The sequence below is a fragment of the Lycorma delicatula genome, chromosome 4, assembly GCF_047948215.1.
Source record: "Lycorma delicatula isolate Av1 chromosome 4, ASM4794821v1, whole genome shotgun sequence".
Classification (NCBI taxonomy): Eukaryota; Metazoa; Arthropoda; class Insecta; order Hemiptera; family Fulgoridae; genus Lycorma; species Lycorma delicatula.
Window position 1 is genome coordinate 207466980 of NC_134458.1, and position 20964 is coordinate 207487943.

The 20964-nt window shown below is 27.4% G+C and overlaps 1 protein-coding gene across 1 annotated transcript in view; it reads left to right on the top strand.

The window, feature by feature from the left end:
* Positions 1 to 20964, top strand: part of dpy (fibrillin-like protein dumpy) — a 705616-nt gene that overhangs the window by 489263 nt on the left and 195389 nt on the right. The window contains exons 68-77 of the mRNA XM_075365108.1: positions 1815 to 2138; positions 4175 to 4492; positions 7316 to 7642; positions 9397 to 9729; positions 11101 to 11409; positions 12199 to 12525; positions 12634 to 12954; positions 14818 to 15129; positions 19384 to 19713; positions 19816 to 20139. Of these exons, the coding sequence (XP_075221223.1) occupies positions 1815 to 2138; positions 4175 to 4492; positions 7316 to 7642; positions 9397 to 9729; positions 11101 to 11409; positions 12199 to 12525; positions 12634 to 12954; positions 14818 to 15129; positions 19384 to 19713; positions 19816 to 20139 (3225 nt within the window). The remainder of the gene's footprint in view (positions 1 to 1814; positions 2139 to 4174; positions 4493 to 7315; positions 7643 to 9396; positions 9730 to 11100; positions 11410 to 12198; positions 12526 to 12633; positions 12955 to 14817; positions 15130 to 19383; positions 19714 to 19815; positions 20140 to 20964) is intronic.

The following is a 20964-nucleotide window of genomic DNA, read 5'->3' on the forward strand; positions in this document are numbered from 1 at the left end:
ATAGAAAAAAATCAATAAAATTATTCTTTTATTAAAAGCTCTTGAAAATTTCACAGTACTTAAGATTATGAGATGGTCTTTAATATCTTCTTTAATCCTTTATGAACAGAAGGTTAATCCTTTGAAAAAAAAAAAACGGAAAAGATAAATATTTTACTATCTTGATTATTGGGATTATCATTTTTTACAAAAATAAAAACATAAGATTGCTAAAAATAGATTTCAATTTATCCTATGTTAACTCTATTCATTTTATTTATCTGTAACAAATTTTACAAGTGTAAAATGCTTTAATTTTTATTTTCTAATTATTTAACTGAGTTTGCATTATATACCTGCATGTAGCATGCTTTATCTATTTTTCTTTTAGAATGCCCTGAAATACCACTGGATCCTTGTCAGCCTACACCTTGTGGCCCAAATTCTCAATGCCGTAGAATTGGAACTCAAGTAGCTTGTTCTTGTTTACCACGTTACACTGGGCATCCACCAAATTGTCGCCCAGAATGTACAATCAATGCTGAATGTCCAGGCAATACGGCTTGTGTTAATGAACAATGTAAAAATCCTTGCCCTGGTTCTTGTGGACCTTTAGCTAATTGTACCACTGTGAATCACAAACCAGTTTGTTCTTGTCCCCCCGGATTTACTGGGGATCCATTTTCTACATGTGTTTTACAAAGTAAGGAAATTTATTTACTTCTTTTTTTTTGCTTAAATATTGTTTTTTTGTAGAAAGATTTAAAATGGCTTATTTAGATTTTAGGTGCATATATATATATTTATATAATAAATTATCTTTGCCGTATTGAAAATATACTGTTGTCGCCTTGTAGATAAATTACATTTGTATTTACTGTTGTTTATTACATTAATGTACAATAATTATATTAATTAGAATTATATATGTACATTTTAATGATATTAACATCTTTAATGAAAAATCATCATTTGACAGTAAGGTAAGTTTGCATGATTTTTATTTATATTTATTTCTGTTTATCGTTATTGAATATCTTCGTTTTATATGAATATTTTATTTATTTTTATTTTTTATTGTCTATGTTGTTATTTGTGCTTAAGAGTACCCGTTTATTATTTGTACTCAAAGTTTCATATCAGTTTACCAATAAAGTATATTTATCTTTTAAATTTTGATTTTATAGAATCGTTTGAAAAATATCTTGCTATATTTTATTACTAAGGATGTTTATTATTAATGTTACATTTATGTATTTATTGATTTCATGATAGACTTACATGTTATTAAGTAGCACTTTTTTCATTAGTTGTTTCATCTGTTTAAAACTCCTTTAAAAATCTCATTTTTCTGATATTAAAAAATAAATTTTAATTTTGTAATTATTATCAGTTATATATGTAAAGATGATATTTACTTCCTTTATTTTTCAGTGCACTATCATCCAAGGTTTGACTGTGGTCAAACCTTGGATTAAAAATATGTGTATTTTTAATGCAATACAAAATCAAATTTCTATTATCCGATTAAATATTATGCTTAGTCCACTTTGAGGATATGTTTCTAGTGATAGTGTTATAATTTTATAAAATAAAGTAATAAGATTGTGCAGTTTTATATTTGTAGACTCCCTTAAGAAATTTTTTTAATCTCATTATGTAAGAATTTTTTTTTAGTTAAATCTAAAAAAGACCTTATTTTTAGAATTCTACTTGTTTGTTTATAGTTTAATTATACAATGAGTTTAATATATTTTATTAGTACATAATTTATTGATATGGAACTTTGAAAAAGTAAATCTTATTTAAAATCATCTTCAATTACAATTTTACAGTAGAACCAAAACCACAAGAACCATGTAATCCATCTCCATGCGGTCCAAATTCAATATGTAGAGAACAGCTTGGTATCGGGTCATGTACATGTGTACCTGGTTACTCTGGAGATCCATATCTGGGCTGCCGGCCAGAATGTGTTTTCAATACCGATTGTCCTTGGGATAAGGCTTGTGTAAACAACAAATGTCAAAATCCGTGTATTGGTGCTTGTGGATTGCATGCAGAATGCCATGTGGCGCATCATAATCCTACATGTAGCTGTCCACCTGGATTTACTGGAAATCCACTATCTTCTTGCCGAAAAATTGTGCATGGACCTAGTAAGAATTGCTTGTATTGCTTGGTTTTTTATTTTAGTAGCCTTATTTGTTATGTTTCATTGCACAAAGGTATAAAATCGTGTGTGTGTGTGATGTTTCATTGCACAAAGGTATAAAATTGTGTGTGTGTGTGTGTGTGTGTGTGTGTGTGCGTGGGTGTGGGTGTATGTCTGTGTTCCAATATCTGTGTTCTTTGTAAAAGAACATTACATGAAATTTCTTTCTAAATTCTTTTGTTACATTCAATATAATTCTGTTGTTCTCACTATAAAGGCAGTTTGATCTAAAAGTAAATGTGGACATCCATGTGAAAAAATTTATGTTCCTAACATTTTTATTCAATGTGCAAATCCACTTTTCTTATTGAAAATGTTACAAAAAAATACCTTTTTTCTCCTTTCTTATTGTTCATTAATTAACTACAGGAAACTTCTTGGATCAAATATTAAACAAAATACTTTTGACCTCTAAATTTTCAAGGTTTTAAATTGCTTTTCTTCTGTCATTAGATTTTTTGTATCGGATTTGCTTATAAATCTATTTTTAAGCTATAATTTTTCATGAACTAGTCTTTATTTAATTTTTTATTTTATGTCCACTATCTAATAATTTAGTTATTAAATTATTGTTTTTATAGAAATCAATTTTCATATGTATTTTATTTACAGTTTCATATCACTTAAATAATTATTCTGCTTTCTTATAATTTCATCATATTAATTACGTATTTATTCCAAGATTTTCTTCGCTCAAAGCCAGATGTTATTTAGGTAGTTCTTATAGTAAACTGTTTATTCTAGTATGTTATGTTTCAATAAGATTTTTATTACCACTGGAACTTTTTATATCTATAGTTTTGTAATTAAAAATTGAAGGTGTAAATGTAGATGTAATTTTTGTAGTGGTAGTTCTTATTTTAAAAAAATGTAATTATTTAGTTATTTATATATGCAGTATTTTTTCTTTGAAAATGTTTTTTCAGTGTTATTTGTATTTATTTATTTATTGCATGAATTTCGTTTTTTTAAATTTAATTTTGTAGACTTTTTCCATTAGTTTATTTTGCATGCATAAAGCTTTTATTTTGTGTGTCCAGCTTTTATCAGGTACTATTTTTTTTATACATGGTATTTTCTTGGGGGTATACATAATGAATACAAGGACAAATCCTCTTTATTATGTATGATCGTAATCTTCATCGCAAGATGTTCTTTATTTTGGTAGATCCCTGACTCCAGTTTTTCACTGATAAACAGAAGAGAGAACTTGTTGTGTTCTAATTTTACTTTTAACATAAGGACAACCAAAAGAAATCAGTTAATGATAGGTTCAATGGTTAGTATAATGATTAGCTTGTTTGTCTCTTTAACAAAAGATTAGATTTCAGTAGAGAACAAATTGAAAAAGGTTCTAGCAGATTATGGATTCAAGTCTCACATTTAACAACATAATTTATCATTATTACTCATATGCAAGCCTCATGAATGAGCATCATCAAAGTAAAATAAAAACCATTTCAACTGTATTATTTAACCATTTTCTTTCGAAAGCATTGTTATATTTTCATATAATTGCTTTTTTCACTTATAACTTCATCTAGAAGGGTTTTGTCTTGTAGGTTCACCTTCAATTCATGAAGAATCAGTTATAATCTTCCTGGTAATACTTTTATCAAATTTTCACTTTAGATTTTATAACAAATTTATTCAGATTCACCCGTTTACAAATTACTTTATTTTTTCACTTATTTTCACTATTATCATACTCACTTTTAAATTGTTACTAATATAGTCATAATTTACTCTATTTCTTTGTATTAATATATAATTCAAACGACTTCTTTTTTGTGTGTATTAGTTATCTAAAAGTAATTGTTCAAAGTTGCAAATTATTCATCATTTTGTAAAGATTTTTATGATAAATGTAAATTCATAATTTGTTTTATTTACTGTACCACCTACTCAGTAAGTTGCATGTATTTTGGTATCATATTATTTTTTATGGTATTGCATGTGTTATTGTATTATTCTCTCTAGTTGTGGTTGAGGAGTTACCAAGGGATCCATGTGTACCATCACCGTGCGGGCTATATAGCCAATGTCATGAGGTTAAAGGTCTTGCTGTTTGTTCTTGCTTATTGGGTTATATCGGTACACCACCTATGTGTCGACCAGAATGCGTTGTTAGTGCTGAATGCTCATTAGACAGAGCTTGCATTAATCAACGTTGTGCTGATCCTTGTCCTGGTACTTGCGGATTGAATGGTAGATGTCAAGTTATCAATCATAATGCTATCTGTAGTTGTCCACCAGGATATTCTGGTGATCCTTTTGTCAGCTGTGTTATTGAAGAAAGTAAGCATGTTTTTATTTTATGCCTTTCCTGTTTTATGTTAAGTCTTTTTTTTAAAGAATGATTACAAATGGCCTGAACACTTAAACAAATTTTATACAATTTTAGGTTTGCTATACTGTAAGTAAAAAGAATTATTGTATCCATAAATATAATAAACTACTAAACTTACTTAGTGTATGATTTAGTAAAATACAGTATTTCGTAGATGCTGTTACATATTTCCAGGTAATAACATTGTTCCATCACTGTTATTACTTCTCTCCTATATTAGGCAGTTATATTAGTAAATCTGTTTCAAACAAATCATAATTCCTGAACAGCTTATTCAATCATCCTGAAATTTTCTGCTCATAAGTATCATGGTTAATTTCAAAATAAAACATATTTTGCTAGAGTTTACTGGTTTAGCTTAAAATGGGTATATATGTAAAGTAGGATTTTTCTCATTGTAGTTAATAAAGATCAGTTTTACTGGATATCGCATAACATCCTTTTTTCCAATTAAGTGCTAAATTATTTCATACAGAACTAAAGTTTAATATCTAATCATGCCTGATTTTTTAATTGTAAAAATGTTGTTTAATTTTTCTCCAATTGAATGGGAAATTGTTTTAAATTAGTTAATTATTATGTTTTATTTGATTATTAAAATTTTCATTCTTCAAAAATAGAGGCCCATCTTTGTTTTTTGAAATCCAAATATGGATTTTAAGTTCCATGTTTTTTTTTTTTGTTTTTGGAGTTAATTATTTTTTAATCTTATAATCATGCGATTAAATAATGTAATTAAAAATATGATAGCAACTCAGTAATTATTTGACCAAATGACAGTTAGTTTTTATTCTTAGGGTGGTAATTTTGTAATGAGAACACATAAAGACTAGACAGAATATTTCATGATATATTTATATTACAAACCTTATCATAAGACAACAGTTTAATGTTATTTTCCTACTCATTTTAAAAAAAAACTTTTTTTTATCGTGTTCAAGACTGTTAATGTTTTAGTTGATATCAGTTATATTTTTTTTAAATTCAGTTCTATAATTACTCTTTACTGTTGTGTTAACAAAAAATTAATGTTCTTTAATTTTCGTTAAAATGTTTTAAATAAAGAATGCTAATGATTAATATTGATCATTCTATCGATTTTAGTCTCTTTCTCTCTTCTACAAGAAAAGAAGATATAAGAATCATGGAAACCATTAAATAACATATTTGTATATTTCACAACTAATACTTCCTTCTTATTAGGACGATTATAAATTTCCAGTCATTTATCCTTAAAAACAAAGTACATTATAACATCAGTGGTTTGAGTTAATTAATGAACTTCAGTTCATTGGTATTGTGATTATAAGGGATGCATCTCTTACAACCTAACAAAATATCAAAATATATAAAAAAAAACCTCTCAGAGAATAGATTCTTAATAATAAAGGAATCAGAAAAAGTAAAGATAAAATATTAACAATCAGAGTGAGATTTATTGAATCAGTTTAAGTCTAATAATGTCAGTTGCAGTTTCCATTTTCTCGGATAACTGCATATTTTTATAATGTTCTTGTTAATAACTATTTGCTTCTAATTAATCAGATCTTAATATTGTAGATGACATTATTTGTTCATAATGCCTTGTATAATACATCTTTTATATTTTATCTTTTTTTTCTGTATTTATTATTACATTTGTTTAGGTCATTAATAGTCATTCTTAATTTTCAATAAAGTATTTTTCTATAAGTAAACCTTCTGAATGTGTTATTTAAAGATGAATTAAAGATTTTAATTATGAATAAAGGTAATTATGAATAAATGTACTTAATAATGCCGCATTTACTTTTTTTAATGAAAAATTATTATTATTTTTTATTTAAGAAGACAAGTATTTTTATAATGTAACTATTTCTTTATTGGCAATACTTAATTTTATTAGTGATTTTTTATGCTTTTACCATATTTTAGTGTGTTGCTTATTTTATACTTTCTTTTATCAAAAATTGGCTAATCATTTATGTAGGCAATTCAGTATTGTTTATATTCAGTAATGTAAGATGCTCGATTTGTTATTTTCCACAAATTATTCGATTTTTTAGGGTTCTGAACTACTTTTTTATGTTTAAGCATGTTAATATCTACTTTTATTTGTGTTAGGAACAAAATTCAAAACGAATTTATATATTTTTTTTTTCTTAAGTATTGAGTGGAATCATTTTGATCTTTCAAACCCCTATTCCATTTGAATACACTTGAAATAATATTAATAATTTTTTAAGTCGGAGGTCTTCTTAAATATATTTACAAAACTTAGTGTTTTGACGGTTTGAGCAATTATTTATAATTTTTTTCTAAAAATGTCCATTTTTATTCTTTCTGTTCTTCTACTCGGTTAGGTCTGAAAAATACATCTGTGTATAGATCTAACCAAAATAAATATGTAACTTTATTTTCTTTCCTTTCATTAAAAAGTACTTACCTAATTGTATTTAACACAATGTACATTCTCTGTGTGTAGCTGTCATTTTATTTATTTTTAAAAACCTTTTTTTAATTTGAAGTAAAAGTAATATTTATCTGTTAATTAAATTGAATTTCAGTTATGTAAGCTTAAATTAAACAAATTATAATTTCCAAAATGAAACTATTTATAAAAATAATTTTTCTGCGGTTTTTAGGGTAGTGTAGTTTAATGGAATGTTTATTAAATTGTTTCGTTTTATGTTGTCTGTATTTGTAGTATTATATTAAGCTTTGATTATATTTCATGGTGTTTATTGCATGTTTTACTATGCATGGGGTTTGTTTATTTTTGTGGATTTTAGAACGCCCAGCAGCACCGGTGGAAAATATAAACCCATGTGAACCATCTCCTTGTGGGCCCAATTCTGTATGTCAACCGCATGATTATACACCTGTTTGCTCATGCTTATCAGGATATGTTGGCCGGCCGCCCAGCTGTCGACCAGAATGTACTATAAATGCAGAATGTGCTGGGAAAATGGCTTGTCAAAATGAAAGATGTATTGATCCTTGTCCTGGTTCTTGTGGACCACATGCTACTTGTGTTGTTATTTCTCATTCACCAGTTTGTTCTTGTATCACTGGTTACACTGGTGATCCATTTACAGGCTGCCATCCATTCCTTGAAAGTAAGATCAGTTTCAATTTGTATTCTTTTCAGTGTAGTTTGTATAATTTAATTTTTTTTTTGAGAAGAATTAATATATTGGTTCCTATAAAATTTTTCTCACTGAAATCCAATTAATATAAAATGATCTAAATTATTTTAATTTTTAAAACGCAGATTTATAATATATTTAGAACTTTTGGATTTATTAAAAACCAAATTATTTAAGTTACATTTATTATTATTTTTTTAGTAATTTGGCTTTTATGTCATAAAAGTTTACTTCTCATATGAAAATATGAGAATTTAACTAAACAAACGTAAGTTTCCTTATGTTTGTTTAAAATAGTTAAACGTTCTTTAAATTCAATAAAATAAAGTTAGAAAATTAGCAAATAAAATTTATTCCTCCAAAGTATTTACTGCAGATGGTGAATAAACAACTTTAGTGTAAAGTATCTATAAATAAAATTAAATTCTCTGTTTAATGGCATTTGAACATAATTGCAGTTAAATTTATCTGTAAATTTGATTAATTATTTATTTTTATTCAATACTTTTCTTGTTTTATAAATAATCTGTTCTAATCAATTTATTTTTTTGATTAAACATCCAGAATTTTGAAGAAATCTTTTTTTGATTAAATTTATGTTTGTTATATATGCTTTCCAAAATACATATAAATTTAATTCTACAGATTTTGAAAAATATCTTATGGATATTAACAGTAATAATTTGATCTATGAACAACAGGCCTTCAAAAACAATATTCTATACAGACAATTATTGAATGAATGTGTGTTTATAAATATGTATGTATGCTTCATCAGTAAGAAAGTGATATTAATGTGTAATCTGTTCATATTTAATTAAGTAAATTGTAATTTTATTTTAACTGTGTAACATTATAATTATTACTTTTGAACAGGTAAGTATTATATATTGCAATTTTTACTTTTTACTTCTTGTTTATATTTAAAATTTTACAATAAAATAAGTTTATCTTCATTTCAATCAGGTAAGTTTTCTGAATGCATAATTAAATGGTTTTCTTTTGTTATACATTACGTCTTTATATAAATAAACCTTGGTAGTTGTGTTAGTGAGTTTAATAATTTTTTTAAATATTACGTATTATAGTAATTATATTAAAGTCTATAATGTAAAGTTTGTCAGTTATTACTTTTCTTTTAAGCTAAGTTATTTAATTAAGTAGAAATTATCTTCTACATGGCTTGATGTAATAGATATCACTTCCTTAAAAAATATATTTTGGAAGAAAAGTAATTTTCAACAAAACTTGTGTATTAACAAATATGATGGCATTTAAGCTAACAAAGCATAGGATATGACTGTCCTTTGTATTGATGTATGCTTTAGGAGAATGATGATACAAGAAGTTAATAGATCCAGCAGATGTGACATGTTCTCTCTCTCGACTCTAATTCTTCTTATATTATCATTCATATCCTGCATACCTATATCTCACCATCCAGTGGTTCTCATTGTTCTTTTATTTGTTATAGATGAATTTAAATTTTAAAGTATTTTTTATATTTATAGAAAAGGAATTATACATTATGTATGACTTATAGTAGAAATATTTTACATGCTCTACTTATCTGAGGGTAAGATTTTTTGTTGCATGATGGTTATCTTTATAATTGTTTGATGTGTGGAAGTAGTTCACAAATCTTTTTGTTCATTTTGATATTATTTTGTTGTTGGTTTCCTTTTGGTTGTTTGTTTGTTGAAAATATTGTTTAAACATTTCAGTTACGCCGACAGAAGGTCCAAAAATGCCTTGTAATCCATCACCATGCGGTGCGAATGCAGTTTGTAAAGAACGTAATGGTGCAGGTTCTTGTACATGTTTACCTGAGTACACCGGCGATCCATATGTTGGTTGTAGACCAGAATGTGTATTAAATAGTGATTGTCCACGTGATAAAGCATGCATAAACAATAAATGTCGGGATCCGTGCCCTGGCATGTGTGGTTTGAATGCAGAATGTCGTGTTATAAATCATGCTCCTTCTTGTGCATGTTTACCTGGTTTTAATGGAAATCCTTTATCTGCATGTCAGAAACCACTTCCCCTTCCACCACGTAAGATTTTATTTTTTTATTTTATCTTCTATACTTATTTATTACCTGTATTTCTTTATACCTTTTTCTTCATTTTTATTTACCTTAATCTTCCTCTCTGTATCTTACATTTTCTCTTTAATTATAAAATCACACTAATTTAAAATAACTTACCCATTTATTTGTTTTCAGATAATATATAAAAACTTTTAGTTTTCTGTGATTGTTTTAAAAGTTTCTATTTCCATATTCTATCTCATTAAAATAATTATATTTAAATTATTTGAATATTAAGTAATTGAATTTATGAATGTCAGAAATTTTTACTTACAATTGTTTCTTTTTTGTAGTTAAAAGCATCTTTGTTTTTACTTAAAAAATCATATATCCATTTATACATATCCCTTTTCTTTCTTATAGTTAATATCATATAACTAAAGTATGATTACAACTAATTGTCATGTTAATTATATTTTGAAATGATGATATCATGATGAAAGTACTTCCACCTAATGAATTTATAAGTATGGCATTTTACATAATTTAATTATGAATAAATAATTCATAATTATTATTCATATTTGTTTAATTGACATTTTTTAATACAAAACTAACAGTCGTTACTCCTTTGTATGAATAATTTTCTGATTTATTAAGTATAATTTCTTTTGTTCAACTTTATGAACAAAAATTTGAAATTCTTTTATAAATGGTTGAATATGTTTTTATCAACTAAAATTCAATATTCTATATCAAATAAATTTATATTAACTAAAGCTATGAACAAATTAATTAATTAAATTTAAAGTAATAAAACGATTTTAAATTAGTGAGATTTTATTTAATAGTAAATGAATTTTTTTAATTTTATTTAGAAAATGCAGATATTTTATTAATGTTAATTGTTCTTGGTTTTAAGTTGCATAGGTATTTTTTTTAAATTTACATAGATTTTGAAATGTACAGTTTTTAATATTCATATAGTTTCTTAAAAGTTACATAGAATATTACTGCTAAATATTGAATTTAAATGAGTTTGTTTTTTATAATATATTTTTAGGAGATAGTGAGAAAAACAGCAATGAGTTAGATTTTGAATCATTTCAGTAAATTTTTGATTTGGTCATAATCAATTTACTAGGTGTTAAATTTTAATTTTAAAATAATAAATATTCTTCTTTTCTATTTTGTAGTAAATTTTTTTAAATTAAAAAGTCATAAGTTTTTTAAAAATTTGTAATTAAATTTGTTTTTGCTATAATAGTCAGGATTATTTTCAATATTTTTATATTGACTGTGCCATTACATTCATTTTTAATCATTATTATTTATTATTTATAAACACATATTATATCTATATAAACAGAACCCAATTCTTATCTTTTACTTTAGCTGCTGAAAGACCAAGGAATCCTTGTATACCATCGCCTTGTGGATCATATAGCATGTGCCGTCCAGTAAACGGTAATGCAGTCTGTTCTTGCCAACCAAATTATATTGGTTCACCACCATCCTGCCGACCAGAATGCATGGTTAGCGCTGACTGTGCACAAGATAAAGCCTGCGTCAACCAGAAGTGCGCAGATCCATGTCCTGGTACTTGTGGTTTAAATGCCAAGTGTCAAGTTGTCAATCATAATCCTATATGCAGTTGTACTCCAGGCTTTACTGGTGATCCTTTCGTGCGCTGCCTTAAAGAGAGTAAGGCTTTGCTCTTTTCTTTTTTCTCTATCTATTGCTTTTTTGCTTTTATTTTGTAGTTAGTTCTAATTTGTAGATTTGTTGCATGTTTGTTTTTCTTATATTTAATTTTTTTATCCAACTATTGTAGAGAAAAACTCTATAATTTCATGCTATAAAAAAAAATACCATAGTTTTGCTAAATTACAATATAAAACTATTCATAAAGAAAAAATTCGGAATAGTCTTATATTGTAATTATTTTTTTTAGCCAAAAAACTAATCACAAAATATATAGAAATAATTAAATATTTTTTAAAGGTCTTAATAAAACTTAATATTTTTATAACAATTACAAGACATGTACGCATATATTTTATTATAATAATTTATTAGAAAATCTTTTTTTATGATTATAAAAAAAAGAAATAAATTCAATGAAATTTGTTACAAAAGTAACTGATATTACAATTTATTAATTTTTACCTATTATTAATTTTGTTTTACTTGATATCAATACATTAAAAATGTACATTCTAGATCTATTATACTCTAGTTACTGACATAAATGTATCTAAAAAAAAAAATATTTTTTTAAATTATTTCATAAATTAATATTTAGCTTTGAAGCATAACAATTACTTAAATTATTTTGTTAATTTTTATACATTTAACTTTTAGTTTTCTAGTAAAAAAAAAAAAAAAACAAAAAAAAACAATAATAATAAAAATTGAATAGAATTAAAATTATTTCATATTTTCCTTTCATTATTGCATGTATCTATTTTGCATGTCTTCTGTTTGGTGCAGAAAAACCTGAACCATTGCCACCAAGTGGAAACCCATGCGTACCATCTCCTTGTGGGCCCAACTCTCAATGTCGAGTTGTGGGCAATACCCCTGCCTGCTCTTGCTTGACAAATTATGTGGGAAGACCCCCAAACTGTCGACCTGAATGTACAATCAATGCCGAATGTCCAGGACAACTTGCCTGCCAGAAAGAACATTGTACCAATCCTTGTCCGGGATCCTGTGGTGCGCATGCTACATGTACTGTTGTCAAGCATGCTCCTCAATGTGCATGTGAACCAGGATATACTGGAGATCCATTCGCCGGATGTACTCAGATTCAACAAAGTAAGCGAATTTCCATTTTTCCTCATTTTATTGGAACTAACACAAACTGAAATCCAACGATTTATCGAGGTCAATTTTATATCACGTTATTTTTTATTACTCTTTCAGTATCACCAACAGAAGGACCAAAAATGCCTTGCAATCCATCACCTTGCGGTGCTAATGCTGTATGCAAAGAACGTAATGGAGCAGGCTCTTGCACTTGTCTGCCTGAATATTTTGGTGATCCATACACAGGCTGCAGACCAGAATGTGTTATCAACTCAGATTGTGATCGTAGCAAGGCTTGCGTTAACAACAAATGTAGAGATCCTTGCCCTGGAACATGCGGTTTGAATGCTGAATGTAGAGTTATCAATCACGCACCTTCTTGCACCTGTTTGTCTGGATTTACTGGAGATCCTATCAGTGCATGTCACCCAATACCTGGTACTACAATTTTTATTTCTTCTTTTCCTTTCTATTTATTTTACTTTTTTTCCTTAAAACACTAAATTTAAATAATATTATTTTTTGTACTTCAAAAAACAAAGATCTGTACTTTTTTTTTATTTTTTAGATTAGAATATTCATAAAAGTGTAGTTAAATTCTTTATATTTTTTTGTGAAAATTTCTGAGATCTTTTTTATCCACCTCAACATATCTTGATCTTTATCTAATCTCCCATTTCTTCCTTGCTGTTTTCCTGGTAATTTTCTTTTTTATAACATTATTTACTATATCTTTTGTTATAATATCTTTATATTATATTTTTTTTGTTTACAAGCTGCTCTTTTCTACAATTTTTCCCTTTATCAAAGTTCATCATCCTTTCTTTCAATAATATTTCTATGCTCTTGGTTAATTATTCTCATTTCCCCTCTCTTGTGTGAATTATTCTTTCCTAAAGTTACCGATTTACGGATTAGTGCTTCTTGCATTGATCTTTTACTGTTTTTTTCTTCTTTCTGACAAAATACAAACAATACAAGAAATATTTCTTGATTCATACAGTACATGATCCAGCAAGCATTTACTATCACATATATTCATACTCACACATTGTATTTAACAATCTCAAGACGATCAATTAATTTTCAAATTATCTATAGTTATGTCACAAAAGAAATAGCTTTTCTTTGAACAGTTACAACTTTCAGACCACTTGATAGAAAAAAAATTGTGTTAGATACCATATTAAAACTTGTTTCTTTTCTTTGTTGTTATGAGTTGCAATTTATTGCAAAAAAAAAACTTTTGGAGTTATGGAAAATCACACATAATGGTACCCCATTTTTGTATGACTTCCTGATAGTGCAAATTTACCATTCCATAACTTTGTTAAAAGATTTCATAAAACATTATCTGAGTTTATTTAAGAGTAGTTCTATAGATACAATTTTTTTTTTTTTTTTTTTAATTTTCTGATGGTCAGTTTCGTATGGATTTATGTATATACCAATAATGTTAATAAAATTCATGGTTCATTCCAAACAGGTTTATTGAGAGCCAAACAAAGAGTATCTTTTTAAAGCAGCTAATTTTTTTGAAACCAACTGTAGAAGTTTTTCTAACATTTAAACAATGAGTGGAATGCTTTTTAAATATACCTCAACAGAAACTTTTTATAATATATCTTTACAAAGTTACACACTGAAATAATTACAGGAAAAAAATTTAGAAAAACAAGGTACTTTTTGTAACATTTATAGGATTTTTTAAATTTATTGAAATTATTAAATTAGAAAAGAACAATTTTTAATATAGTATCAAACTCAATTGTTTTTATTAAAGTGGTTCAGATGATATAATCATTCAAAAACAAATTTTTTTCTTTTGTGACATGTATTGTAGTTACTGCCTTTAGCAATCATCTTTATCCTTTTATAACTGAATCATTTTATGTTTACTAGAACCCTGTTTTATGTTATTTTTAAATTCTATCCTGACAGTCTCTCCTTCTTTCCCTCCTCCCATCACTAAATATTACTCATTACTTTAATTAAGCCATCAAACTAATTGTACATGATTAATATTAAAACTGTACTTTTTCACGACAGTATTTCACTTTAATATTAAATTATTATTTTATTAAAATAAACTGTTTATTTTATTTTCTGATTCTAGTAAATTTAAAACAAAATATTTCCACTTAATTTTTATACTTACAAACGTAGTAGTTTATATAAAACTTATTAGAAAAGTTATATTTTTTTTTATCATTTTAAAATATTTCTTTCTTTTTTCTTTTATTACATTTGTCTTACCACATGTTATTTCATGTTTCTTTTTTCTCTTTTTTCACTTCTTAGTTGAACCTGTACGGCCAAAGAACCCGTGCATACCATCCCCGTGTGGACCATTTAGTCAGTGCAAAGTAGTGAATAATAACGCTGTTTGTTCATGTCAACCGAATTATATCGGTTCGCCTCCTGCATGCCGACCAGAATGCATGGTTAGTGCTGATTGTGCTCAAGATAAAGCGTGCATGAATCAGAAATGTTCTGATCCATGCCCTGGTACTTGTGGTTTGAATGCTAGATGCCAGGTCGTCAATCATAATCCTATATGTAGTTGTGCTCCTGGCTTCACTGGAGATCCTTTTGTACGATGCCTTAAAGAGAGTAAGGATAAGTCACTTGTGTTTCTTTTTTATTGTATATCTTCTTTATCACTGTCTTTCTTTCATATTTACTTTTTTTAGTTTACTGTTTTTAATGGAAATATTAATTATAAAAGATTAAATAATAATGTTCATTATTTTTTAATGTTATAAAAATAAATAAATTTCTTTTATTGTGTTGAATCGTTTAGTTTTAATAGGTGTTTTTAATACTGAAGAGTTAAAATTTTTATATTAATGTTTTTTCAAAAATTTTATTAAGACTAGTAAAGTCCTGCTTATCAAATAAAATATAAAGCTTGTTTCGATGGTATTAAAAAAATACAATTCTTATTTTTATTTAAATGTATATAGCTAAAAACATTATCGAATGTAAATAATAACTACAACCCAGTGACGAGTATTCATTATTTCTGCCATTGCCCGTTTTTGCTTTTTCACAAAGCCGATTACTATAGCTTCTCCCTTTTCTACTAGTTTCTTAATTAAAAACAGTTCAAATGAAACCCAGTGAAAACTACTTACGTTACTGTCTTGTCATATTAACAGCGTGTACATTAGATACATGGTAGTATCTACAGAGATGAGATTATGTTGTTAGAGATAGTGCTGTATAACATTATGTCACTGGGAATACATTATCAGATTGTAAAAGCGGTTAGAAAATAAAAAAATTATTTTTAAATGTTTTAATTAATGAAAAGAAAAGTAGCTTGCTTGTTCAGTTTGTTTTTTGATACCTTATTCTTCTTTTATTAATCTTATTGTGGCATTTTAGATGCGATATGTAAATTAGCTGATGTTCTTCCATGTTATTTAAAGAAATGCCTTATGTATTTTGTGCATCTTTGTCGGAAATCATGGTAGTTTGCTGTCAGTCTGTTTCATACTTTCATAATATTGGTTTATAGTTTGATTTTTAAGACGATGTCAATCCATGTTCAACAAATAACTACAGTTCATGTTGTTTTGCGGGTTGTTTTTGTGGGTAACCAGGAACTGCTTATTAAACTAATTTGTGTAACTTATTATCTCCTCTGAACTTCCTTATTCTTATTAAATATTGGTCGCAGTAACTATAAAAATTAATTAATACTTCCTTTCTACATCCCCTCAAAATTACACTTTATGTACTACTTTACAAGGCGATTCCAAATTTTGCTCTACCGTCATTTTGTAAGATGTTGGAGTTTATCATCCTAACATACATGTACATTTTTTGTCATCACTCCTCCAATCAGTTATATTTCATTTGGACTTTTTTATTAACCTACTGACCGCCAACGGTGCGTAAACGAACTTTTCGTAAACATTTTTTCTTTTTAATTTCTACAAAATTTTTCGCACTCTGTAAAATTTTCATTTATTTTCTTAGGTGTTGTAATCTCAAAAAAAAATTATGCGGTTATAGGTTTTTAATTAGCGAGTTTATTTGCTTATCAACGTACTATATTTCACGAGATCGTGTAACCCCTTCCGTCTAAGGTAAATAGTGATCGCGATATTGTTAAAAATAATATTTTTATTTTATTTTCTTATTTAAGTGTTGCTTTTATTCATCAGATCGTGAAAATTATTTATTTTGAAACCGATAATGAATACTGGTTGTTAAAAATAATGGTGCGATTATGCACCTTTGGCTTATGGAGCAATAAATCACACGCTAGGCGTCAATATGTTATTCTTACATTACAATAACTTTACAATACAGCGTTGTACTATTTTTATGTTTGAATCGTTAAATTTTTGTTTGTCTATCGTTTTACCGTTTTTGTAGACGTCGTTATTTTATAAAACGTTCAGTTTCTATGTTTTTCAGCAAACGGAATTTCCAGTCTAATGATTTTCTCATAATTTATCTATCGATGAAGAAAAGGTGCCATATATAGGTAGGCGTTCAGCAAAAACGTTTATCGAGTGAAAATCAATTAGATTTGGATTTAAGCTTTGGTGTTTGTGTAATTAAGATGGGTACCGATTTATTCCATACGGAGGTGCAAACAAAGAAAAATCTGAATACGATCTTCGGGAACAAGTAGTGCTAGATTTGCGATCCTAATGAGCGTAGATTTCTTTTGACAATTAATTTTCTTATTATGATAATTTACTAAACGAAAAAGGATGTTTTGCGACCGGCATTGTCAGAGAAAATAAGCTCCTAATCGCCCATTGAAAAAACAAATTTCGCAATCGCTTGATGAAATGATAAATACAGTAGTGATAGTTGCCGGTAACAACAACGGCATATATCGGTTATGAAATACGAAAAGATACAGTCGAAAAGAAAGAAAGACCTCGTGATCGCTCAGCCATTAATGATAGCAGAATATACTAAAAGTGTGGGTGGCGTTGATTCCTAATGGTATTGGAAATTATATAATTCGAATGCGTGGAAAAAATGGTGGCGACCATCGTTTATAAATGCTATCGATTCTATTATAGTAAATTCATGGAAAATTTACAGACTTGCAAATAACAGTAAATCAGTAAAAACAGTTTGCTAGATGATGTTCGTTACGATCAAATAGGGCACACGTTATTTCAGAGCATGTGAAAAATCTAGACGAAGATGTCAGCTGTGCAAAAACCATACAATTTTTTTGTGTATAAAATGTAGAAAGTACCTACATTCAAATCTTTTCAAGAATTTCATTTGCAGCAAAGAAACTAAATAATTTTTCTATAAAAAATAGAAAAACAAAATTAAAATAGTTTATTTGTAACTGTATTACTTTCGGTTTAATAAATTGCTCATATGTTTTATTATATTCTTCAGAAGATGACATTTTTTTACATGCTTTTTTGCCAAAGGTGCATAAACGACCCGTATTATTTCTGAGCGATTATTGATTTTTTTGTCAATATGAAAATATTTTTAGCTTTATATACTTAATAATAGATGAAATAATGGGTTTATTTAGAAAAAAATTAACTTTAATGGGTTAAATTCCAACAGGCTTTTTATAATTTTACTTAATATTTCAAATTCTTGCTCTCTTTGACCTTGATTTTAACTATTTTTTACAACAGTTTTTATTTTGCGGACAATTTCATAAATTTCCAATATTTGTTTAATTTGTAAACAATATTTAACAAGTTAGACGACACCCTAACTTGTGTGTACATGGATAAGCAGGACTTAATTGTAACTAGTTTAATTAAATTTACATTTACTGGTTAAAACCAATTGATTTAAACAAACGGTTTCAGCATTCTGAAGGATTAAGACAAACTGAATGTATTAAATTACTAGTAATTACTGTGTTATTTATTGATCAGTAAGTTGTGTTTATTTTTTTTAATCGTGATTAATATAAATCACTTACAATCACTCAAAATACCAAGTTTAAGATATACTTATCAATTTATATAAGTTTTTCAAATTCATAGATTCATTATAGGTTAAAAGATATATCAAGTAATGTTTACCTATCATTACATGTAAAAACTAATTGCTGTCATGATCAACTTAATTAAATAGTGATTACAATTAAGCTAGGTACTAAAACAGGTGTGCAGTTTAAATATTTCATCTTATTCAAAACTTGTTTCTTTATTCAGAAGTGTGTGTTAATATTTCTGTTTTTAAATGTAGTATTTTTCTAACTGTTCAAGTTTGTCAATTTTCTAAACGCTATATTGATTTGTATTTGAAGATAAATACAATTTTATGAACTATTTTAATTGGCATCCATGTTTTGTTAACTAGATTAATTGTAACCATTATGTAATTAAATTTGATCATGACAACAATCAGATAATGCATCAGTTTTACAATGATAATGCATTACCTGATATAATCTGATGATGAGTCCATGGATTCAAAAGCGTATTATATAGATTTGTAAATTTTTATTAAGCTTGGTGTTTTAGTGTATTTAATACATCATAAAACATTTTCTTTTGTGGGGACATTTGAAACAGTGTTGCTTTGACTGGATTGGAATTGTAAATGTTCATTTCATTAGAAATGATTTTTAGGAATCAAGCTGTTATGTTGTGTACATTATACATACTTAGTGGCTTATTGGTATTGAAATTCTGTGTTTTGATTAAAATTACTTTTTTTTTTAAGGGTGAGGAAGTCTTGAAGTAAACTTATCTCATTCTTCAGTTATGTGATTTCATATGCATTCTGTTTTCATTTCTTCTCTTTTTCTTTCATTATTTGAGTTTATCATTATTTATTTATTTTTTTTATTGTGCCCTTTTATATTGCATGATTCAGCATGTTTTGCATGTTTTTGTGCTACAGCTCCACCACCTCCTGCACCAAAACCAAGTGGAAATCCATGTGTACCATCACCTTGTGGGCCCAACTCTCAATGTCGAGTTGTGGGCAATACTCCTGCGTGCTCTTGCTTATCAAATTATGTTGGAAGACCACCAAACTGCCGACCAGAATGTACTATCAATGCTGAATGTCGTGGTAATTTGGCTTGTCAAAAAGAACGCTGTATCGACCCTTGTCCTGGTTCTTGTGGTGCGCATGCAACTTGTACGGTGGTGAAACATGCACCTCAGTGTGCTTGTGAACCAGGATATACTGGAGATCCATTCGCCGGATGTACCCAGATTCAACAAAGTAAGCGATATTACGATTTCTAGTTGTTTTCTTGAAGTTGTTTCCACCCATTTTTTTGTCAGATTTGATTTTTTATTGGGGTATTTTTTTTTACTCTTTCAGTTCCACCAACAGAAGGACCAAGAATGCCTTGTAACCCATCACCTTGTGGTGCAAATGCTGTATGTAAGGAACGTAATGGAGCAGGATCTTGTGTATGTTTACCAGAATATTTTGGTGATCCGTACACAGGATGTAGACCTGAATGTGTTATAAATTCTGATTGTGATCGTAGCAAAGCTTGTGTTAACAACAAATGTAAAGATCCATGTCCTGGAACATGCGGATTGAATGCGGAATGTCGAGTGATCAATCATGCACCTTCATGTTCTTGTTTGTCTGGTTTTACTGGAGATCCTATCAGTGCTTGTCATCCTCTTCCAGCTAGTAAGACTTCTCTTTTCTGTATTTCTGTGTACTTTAGTTATTATTTTCTATACTTCATTTCTTATCTTTATAAACTATATTAGTAAAGTGTGTTTTTAAAGTTTAACTTTTGTATTCTGTTTTTTCATGATGATCAGTCTATAATTTTTTCACTTTCATGTTCAGTTAATGCTGCTATTATTCCAGCAGTTCATCATTAATTCAATTTCTTTTCTATAATATATTAGCAGCTGAGTTATATATTTTATTATTTACATTAAAAAATTACAAATAATTAAATTTGAAGAAATTTATATTACAGTTTATGTAAATTTATTTTACAATCATTAATATAATTTAAGTTTTTATACCAGTTTGAATAATTGGGATGCTGCTCGTATAAATTTTTTTATAAAATTTAAATTAACCTTTTTATTGATATTATATTTTATTTTTATATTGATATTTATTAATATTTCTGGAGTCTGGTTTAATATTAATTTTTAAATACTTCAGAATTTATTATTATAAACTTTAAAGTTTAGAATTATAAAACGTATTAACATAAGTTATATGTCTAGATTCCTTGATGGGTCAAGGTATTGGTAAACCTTTAGCCATACTCTTCATACTACACATTTTCTTGTCTTCCCCTCTTTTTTTTACCACTTGATTGTGGTTTACTTTTGACCTTCATTTGATCTGCCTTCCTTAATTACCTTATTCTTTCTTTCTTTGAGTTACCTGTAATAGTGATTAAAAATATGTATGTCTTCTGCACTGAGGTTGTTTACTATTTTACTTCCTTTCTTTTGAAATCTTTTTGACTAATTATTCCTTGATAAA